General features: G+C 62.2%; 1 protein-coding gene across 1 annotated transcript; it reads left to right on the top strand.

Annotated features, from left to right (window-relative positions):
* Positions 1-2,174: 2,174 nt before the first annotated feature.
* Positions 2,175-7,052, top strand: LOC101953120 (trypsin-like). Its single transcript, XM_005313614.4, has 5 exons — positions 2,175-2,251; positions 3,835-3,997; positions 5,616-5,869; positions 6,047-6,183; positions 6,854-7,052. Exons 1-5 carry the CDS (start codon positions 2,212-2,214, stop codon positions 7,004-7,006), a joined length of 747 nt encoding a protein of 248 aa, XP_005313671.1. The 5' UTR covers positions 2,175-2,211; the 3' UTR covers positions 7,007-7,052.
* The last annotated feature ends 883 nt before the right edge of the window (positions 7,053-7,935 follow it).

Below are 7,935 nucleotides of genomic sequence, written 5' to 3'. Positions count from 1 at the left end.
CTGGCCGGGGTTCTCTGCCGGAGAGACATGGTTTCTCTCTCCCTTGGGTTTTGGGGAGCTAGGCTGGGGCAGGCGAGCTCCCAAAGGCGCAGGAGCCCGACACCCAGTGACACTGCCCATCGGTTAAAAAAAAAAAACCCACAGCTCCCGTGCTTTGGGAGCCCCATCTGGGGATTTCTGGAGGCCCAACGGGTCAGTCTGGCAGACATCAGGCCAGCGAGGCAGGTCCTTCCGTTTCTACACTGCCCATCTGAGTCATGGGCTCGGGAGATCCCCACACCCTGGGCCAGACCTGACCTTCATTTGGGCATGAGCTAGTCATGGCAGGCCCTGCCACCCAGAACCAGATGCAACAACCATTCCTCTGGCTTGGCTTTCCAGGAACCATCCAACCGGGAGGGCGTGGAAGAGCGAGACGCTGCTCCCTCTTCTGCTTTAGTCCTGGGGGCTGGACACGGAGTGAAATCTTTGGCGGAGACTTTCAGAGCTTCCTAGGGAGGTTAGATGGGTCCATCCTGTTAGGGGTACCTAATTCTCCAAGATGTGTACCTAACTCCCCTAGAGAGCTCTGAACACTGAGACAGAGTAGATAGATAGATAGATAGATAATGTGTAAGTATGGAGATGGAGGGGGATGGACACGTATATGGATGGTGTTTGGGGATGGAAGGGTGGGTGGATGGAGGGATGGGTGGATGGATGGATGTGTATGGGGATGGTGGGTGGGTGGACGTATTTGGGGATGGAGGGGTGGATGGATGGACAGACATGTATGGGGATGGGTGGATGGAAATGTTTGGGGATGGAGGGATGGGTGGACAAATGTATGGGGATGAAGGGGTGGGTGGATGGACGTGTATGGGGATGGAGGGGTGGGTGGACGGATATGTTTGGGGATGGAGAGGTGGGTGGATGGATGGACGTATATGGGGATGGAGGGATGGACGTGTATGGGGATGGTGGGTGGGTGGACATATTTGGGGATGGAGGGATGGATGGATGGATGGACATGTATGGGGATGGAGGGATGGGCGGATGGACATGTTTGGGGATGGAGGGGTGGGTGGGTGGACATGTTTGGGGATAGAGGTGTGGATGGGTGGATGGACGTGTTTGGGGATGGAAGGATGGGTGGACAGACGTGTATGGGGATGGAGGGGTGGGTGGGTGGATGGACGTGTATGGGGATGGAGGGATGGGTGGACGTGTTTGGGGATGGAGGGGTGGGTGGGTGGATGGATGTGTATGGAGATGGAGGGGTGGGTGTGTGGATGGACGTGTTTGGGGATGGAAGGATGGGTGGACGGACATGTATGGGAATGGAGGGGTGGATGGACGTGTATGGGGATGGAGGGATGGATGGATGGACGTGTTTGGGGATGGAGGGGTGGGTGGGTGGATGGACGTGTTTGGGGATGGAAGGATGGGTGGATGGACGTGTATGGGGATGGAGGGGTGGGTGGGTGGATGGACGTGTATGGGGATGGAGGGATGGGTGGATGGACGTGTTTGGGGATGGAGGGGTGGGTGGGTGGATGGATGTGTATGAAGATGGAGGGGTGGGTGGGTGGACAGACGTGTATGGGGATGGAGGGTTGGGTGGGTGGATGGACGTGTATGGGGATGGAGGGATGGGTGGGTGGACATATTTGGGGATGGAGGGATGGATGGATGGATGGACATGTATGGGGATGGAGGGATGGGCGGATGGACATGTTTGGGGATGGAGGGATGGGTGGATGGACGTGTATGGAGATGGAGGGGTGGGTGGGTGGATGGACATGTTTGGGGATGGAAGGATGGGTGGACGGACGTGTATGGGGATGGAGGGGTGGGTGGGTGGATGGACGTGTTTGGGGATGGAAGGATGGGTGGACGGACGTGTATGGGGATGGAGGGGTGGGTGGGTGGATGGACGTGTTTGGGGATGAAGGGGTGGGTGGATAGACGTGTTTGGGGATGGAGGGATGGATGGATGGACGTATTTGGGGATGGAGGCGTGGGTGGGTGGATGGACGTGTTTGGGGATGGAAGGATGGGTGGACGGACGTGTTTGGGGATGAAGCGGCATCTAACCCAGAGCAGGTGGTGGATGTTGGTGGGCGGAGTCTGTTTTGAAGGGGTGAGTTATTTGTTAATTTTCCCTTTTCCTTCTCCCCCCACCACCGAGCCAGCTGCCGCTAGCCCTGTGCATTACCGCGCCTGAGCCCCATGGAGCTGATGGCTATCGCGCTGCTACTGGTGACTGCAGGTGAGGGGGGTATATAGGAGTGGGGGGCTGTGGGAGGGGAAGAGGGTGTGCAGGGAGGAGGGGGTTGTGTGCACATGGGGGGCTGTGTGCGCAGACAGGGACAGAGGGCCCATGTTAGGGGGGTGCATGTGTGCAGGGAAGGATTGTGTATGTGGAGTGGGAAGGGGAGGTGTGGGGGGTAGGGAGGGGGTTGCAGGGAAGGGGAGGTGTGGGGGGCAGGGATGGGGATTGTGGGAGGATGAGGAGTTGTGGGGGCAGGGATGGGGATTGTGGGAGGATGAGTAGGTGTGGGGGGATGGGGTGGGAGGCAGGGAGAAGGTTGTGGGGGGATGGGGGTGAGGGGCAGGGAGGGGGCTGCAGGGGGATGGAAAGGTGTGGGGGGCAGGGAGGGGGTTGAAGGGGGATGGGGATGTGTGGGGGGCAGGGATGGGGATTGTGGGGGGATGGGAAGGTGTGGGGGCCAGGGATGGGGATTGTTAGAGGATGAGTAGGTGTGGGGGGATGGGGGTGGGAGGCAGGGAGACGGTTGTGGGGGGATGGGGGTGAGGAGCAGGGAGGGGGCTGCAGGGGGATGGGAAGGTGTGGGGGGCAGGGAGGGGGTTGCAGGGGGATGGGGATGTGTGGGGGTCAGGGATGGGGATTGTGGGAGGATGGGAAGGTGTTGGGGCCAGGGATGGGGATTGTGGGAGGATGAGTAGGTGTGGGGGGATGGCGTGGGGGGCAGGGAGAGGGTTGTGGGGGGATGAGAAGGTGTGGGGGCAGGGAGGGAGTTGCAGGGGGATGGGAAGGTGTGGGGGGCAGGGAGGGGGTTGCAGGGAAGGGGAGGTGTGGGGGCAGGGAGGGAGTTGCAGGGGAGGGTTGTGCACAGCTGTAATTTCTGAGGGTGACTGGCCCTGACCCTCGCCGGCAGTGGGAGGGCGGTCGTCGGCAGTGGGGACTGAACAGGACTGACCCATCTTAATGCATGAGCCACTTTAGATAGATAGATGGTGTGTGTGGGGATAGATAGATAGATAGTAGTGGCGTGGTGGGGCTGGATAGATGAATATTGGCAGTGTTGGGATGGCTAGTGGGGGGGGATCGATAGATAGAGGGAGGTGTGGGGCTGGCTAGACATATAGAGGGGGTGTCAGATGCTGGAACTAGGGGCTCTAGGGGTGCTGCTGCACCCCCCATCTTGAAGTGGTTTCCATGTTATCCAGGGTTTACATTTTGGTCCAATGGCTCTCAGCCCCCCACTATACAAATTGTTCCAGCACTCCTGGGGGCGTTGGGATGGATAGATAAAGGGGTGGGGGATGGCTAGATAGATAGTGGGGAGGGGATTGTGGGGCTGGATAGATAGTGGGCTGTTTGGGGATTGATTGATAGATGGATCAATCAATGGATCCTCTCCCATGACTCCAGCAGCTGGGGATTTAAGACCCAGACAAAACACGGTGCCCCTTGCCCTGCAATCGCTGGAACCGGCCCCACGGCCCATTGCAGCAGCTCTGCCTGTGACCCCAGCACCCTCCTGGTGGCCCTCCTCCAATCTCCCCCCCGCTCCGGGCCCCTCGCGCTGACGTGGAGTTTGCCGACAGGTGCTGCAGTGTCCGCCCAGGATGACGGGGGCCGGATCATCGGCGGGTACACGTGTCCCCGCTACTCCCAGCCCTGGCAGGCCTTCGTCTACGGCCCGCTGCAGTGTGGAGGCATCCTGGTTGACAGGAGTTGGGTGCTCTCTGCCGCCCACTGCTACAGACCGTAAGTGTGTGTGAATGTGTGCGTCCCTGCCACCCACTGTTGGAAGGGCTGAGCTCTGCACTGCATGCTGTGTGGGTGTGTCCCTGCTGCCCCCTGCTGGAGGGACTGAGTCCTGCACTGCGTGGTGTGTGGGTGTGTCCTTGCTGCCCCCTGCTGGAGGGGCTGAGCCTTGCACTGCGTGCTGTGTGGGTTTGTCCCTGCCACCCCCTGCTGGAGGGGACAGGCCCTGCTCTGTGTGTGTGTGTCCCTGCTGCCCCCTGCTGGAGGGGATAGGCCCTGCTCTGTGTGTGTGTGTGTCCCTGCTGCCCCCTGCTGGAGGGGATAGGCCCTGCTCTGTGTGTGTGTGTGTGTCCCTGCTGCCCCCTGCTGGAGGGGATAGGCCCTGCTCTGTGTGTGTGGGTGTGTCCCTGCTGCCCCCTGCTGGAGGGACTGAGTCCTGCACTGCATGGTGTGTGGGTGTGTCCTTGCTGCCCCCTGCTGGAGGGGACAGGCCCTGCTCTGTGTGTGTGTGTCCCTGCTGCCCCCTGCTGGAGGGGATAGGCCCTGCTCTGTGTGTGTGTGTGTGTGTGTGTGTGTGTCCTTGCTGCCCCCTGCTGGAGGGGCTGAGCCTTGCACTGCGTGCTGTGTGGGTTTGTCCCTGCCACCCCCTGCTGGAGGGGACAGGCCCTGCTCTGTGTGTGTGTGTCCCTGCTGCCCCCTGCTGGAGGGGATAGGCCCTGCTCTGTGTGTGTGTGTGTGTCCCTGCTGCCCCCTGCTGGAGGGGATAGGCCCTGCTCTGTGTGTGTGTCCCTGCTGCCCCCTGCTGGAGGGGATAGGCCCTGCTCTGTGTGTGTGTCCCTGCCGCCCCCTGCTGGAGGGGATAGGCCCTGCTCTGTGTGTGTGTGTCCCTGCTGCCCCCTGCTGGAGGGGATAGGCCCTGCTCTGTGTGTGTGTCCCTGCTGCCCCCTGCTGGAGGGGATAGGCCCTGCTCTCTGTGTGTGTGTGTCCCTGCCGCCCCCTGCTGGAGGGGATAGGCCCTGCTCTGTGTGTGTGTGTGTGTGTGTGTGTCCCTGCTGCCCCCTGCTGGAGGGGATAGGCCCTGCTCTGTGTGTGTGTGTCCCTGCCGCCCCCTGCTGGAGGGGCTGAGTCCTGCACTGCATGCTGTGTGGGTGTGTCCCTGCCAGCCCCCTGCTGGAGGGGCTTGGCCCTATACTGCATGGGGGGTGGGAGTGGGGGTGGTGTGTGTGTGTGTGTGCGCGCGCGCTGCCCCCTGCTGGAGGGGATAGGCCCTGCTCTGTGTGTGTGTCCCTGCTGCCCCCTGCTGGAGGGGATGGGCCCTGCTCTGTGTGTGTGTCCCTGCCGCCCCCTGCTGGAGGGGATAGGCCCTGCTCTGTGTGTGTGTGTGTGTCCCTGCTGCCCCCTGCTGGAGGGGATAGGCCCTGCTCTCTCTGTGTGTGTGTGTGTGTGTGTGTGTGTGTGTGTGTGTGTGTGTGTGTGTGTCCCTGCTGCCCCCTGCTGGAGAGAATGGGCCCTGCTCTGTCCAGTCTCTCCCCCATTCCCAGGAGGGCGGCAGCAGTGGGGGTGGGGGGCCCGTGGGGCCAATCCTCTGACACAGCTCCCTCTTGTCCCTGGCGGCTAGCGGCCTGCGGGTGCGGCTCGGGGAGTACAACCTGGCGGTGCGGGAGGGGCCGGAGCAGGACCGAATCGTGTCCGGCGCCATCCTGCATCCCGGCTTCAACCGCTTCACCCTGGACAACGACCTCATGCTGCTGAAGCTGGCGCAACCGATCAACATCGGCCCGACCGCCCGCCCCGTCAGGCTGCCCACGGCCTGCGCGGCCACCGGGACCACCTGCCTTATCTCGGGCTGGGGCACGGTCACCACTCCCCAAGGTAGGACCGGGGCCTGGCCGGGGAGGGACCGGGACCATCAATCGGGAGTGACTCCCTATATGTCTTTGGGGCTGACACCAGGGTGATTCAATCAGGAGTGACCCTGTGCAGGTCTCTGGGACTGATTCAATCCGGTGTCACTCAGGAGTGACCCCACTGTCACGGTATTTTCCCCAGCCACGTTCCCCAACCTCCTGCAGTGCGGAAACGTCCGGATCGTCTCGCCCCAGAGCTGTCAGGCTTCCTACCCCGGCCGGGTCACCAACAACATGGTGTGCGCGGGCGTCATGGGTGGAGGCATAGACTCCTGCCAGGTGAGGGGGCAGGGCCAGGGAACCTCGGGGGGGGGGGGCTTAGCCCACTCCCCTGGGTCTCTGCCATGACCCTGGGAAGGGAGGTCTCAGGGTGGGAGTGGGGATCTGGAAGGGGATGGGGGATAGTTGGGGGGAGGGGCAGGCACTGCCCCATGGAGGTGGAGGGGAGTATGGACTCAGGGCGCATGGGCAGCATCTGTTGGGGGAAGGTCTGGCTCCACCCAATGGAGGGGGAAGGGACAGGGGGCACACACTGGGGGAGGGGTGGCCTGCCCCACAGTGTGGGGGCAGAGGCGGCCCAGATTCAGAGCCATGATTTGCCACTTGTCATGGCAAAAGGCAGGATGGGGGTGGACACCCAGTGGGGAAGGGGAGGAGCTGGGGGGGCTGGGTTTGCAGAGGGGATTGGAGCCCCACAGATCACACTAGCTCCCCTCTGGGCAGGGGACCATGGACTGGGTCTACCGGTGCCCCTCACTCCCAACCCCCTGCTAGCCCAGCCCTGGGCTCCCCACAAACCCTCCAGCTCTGCCAATGCCCCATTCCCAACCCACAGCTCCCCCCAATCCCTCCCCCTCACTCCTAACACACAGCCCCCACTAGCCCAGCCCTGGGCTCCCCCAGTCCAGTCAAGGGGGGCTATTATGACGCAAGGTGGTTCTCTCCACAGGGTGACTCCGGTGGGCCCCTGCTCTGCGCTGGGCAGCTCCAGGGCATCGTGTCCTGGGGGCTGCAAACCTGCGCCCAGCCCAACAGGCCCGGCGTCTACACCAAGGTCTGCAACTACGTAGCATGGATCCGCAGAGCCATCCAGATGAATTGAGGATGGTGCCGGGGGGCAGAATCCATAATAAAGCCCGAGCAGCAGAGTCTGTGTCTTGGTGTCTCATCTCCTGGGAGTGGTTGGACCCAGTTTCCACCACGCAGAACCTGGCCAACGGCTCCTGTTTCTTCCCCCCCTTCAACCAGGCACGTGAGCACTGCCCTTTGGGCCCCAACCAGTACCTAAAACACCAACATAGCAGGGAAGTTTCTCTCCCTTGGATCTGCAAGCAGTCGGTGCCCCTCACTCCCGACCCACAGCCCCCTGCTATCCCAGCCCCGGGATCCCCCCCCAGCGCTGCCGGTGCCCCTCACTCCCGACCCGCAGCCTCCTGCTATCCCAGCCCTGAGATCCCCCCAGTGCTGCCGGTGCCCCTCACTCCCAACCCGCAGCCCCCTGCTATCCCAGCCCTGAGATTCCCACCCGTAAGGCTGGTGCCCCTCACTCCCGACCTGCAGCCCCCTGCTATCCCAGCCCTGAGATCCCCCAGTGCTGCCAATGCCCCTCACTCCCGACCCACAGCCCCCTGCTATCCCAGCCCTGAGATCCGCCCCAGCGCTGCCAATGCCCCTCACTCCCGACTCACAGCCCCCTGCTATCCCAGCCCTGAGATCCCCCCCAGTGCGTCTGGTGCCCCTCACTCCCGACCTGCAGCCCCCCGCTATCCCAGCCCAGGGATCCCCCCCAGCTCTGCCAGTGCCCCTCACTCCCGACCCGCAGACCACCGCTACACCAGCTGTTATATGTGTAAACACCCCTTCCAGGTTTGCAGGAACTACAGCTAGTGGGAAAATTATCCCTCCAAAGCTTTTTTTCAAACAAAGACTTCTCTAGCTAAGTCCTTACCTGGCTCCCATCACCTCTTTAATGCATTTAACCTCACCCCGCCCCTAGCTAGCTCCGGCCCCAAGGGTTAGGGTGGCAGCTCA

This window comes from Chrysemys picta, chromosome 20 (genome assembly GCF_011386835.1).
Source record: "Chrysemys picta bellii isolate R12L10 chromosome 20, ASM1138683v2, whole genome shotgun sequence".
Taxonomy (NCBI): domain Eukaryota; kingdom Metazoa; phylum Chordata; order Testudines; family Emydidae; genus Chrysemys; species Chrysemys picta.
This window is presented reverse-complemented; position numbering and strand designations above follow the sequence as displayed.

Excerpts from the sequence above, each read along its gene's own strand:
- LOC101953120 (XM_005313614.4), top strand. The coding sequence starts at position 2,212 with ATGGAGCTGATGGCTATCGCGCTGCTACTGGTGACTGCAG. Across the intron at positions 2,252-3,834 it reads GCTGCTACTGGTGACTGCAG|GTGCTGCAGTGTCCGCCCAG; the intron begins GTGAGGGGGGTA and ends GTTTGCCGACAG. Across the intron at positions 6,184-6,853 it reads GAGGCATAGACTCCTGCCAG|GGTGACTCCGGTGGGCCCCT; the intron begins GTGAGGGGGCAG and ends TTCTCTCCACAG.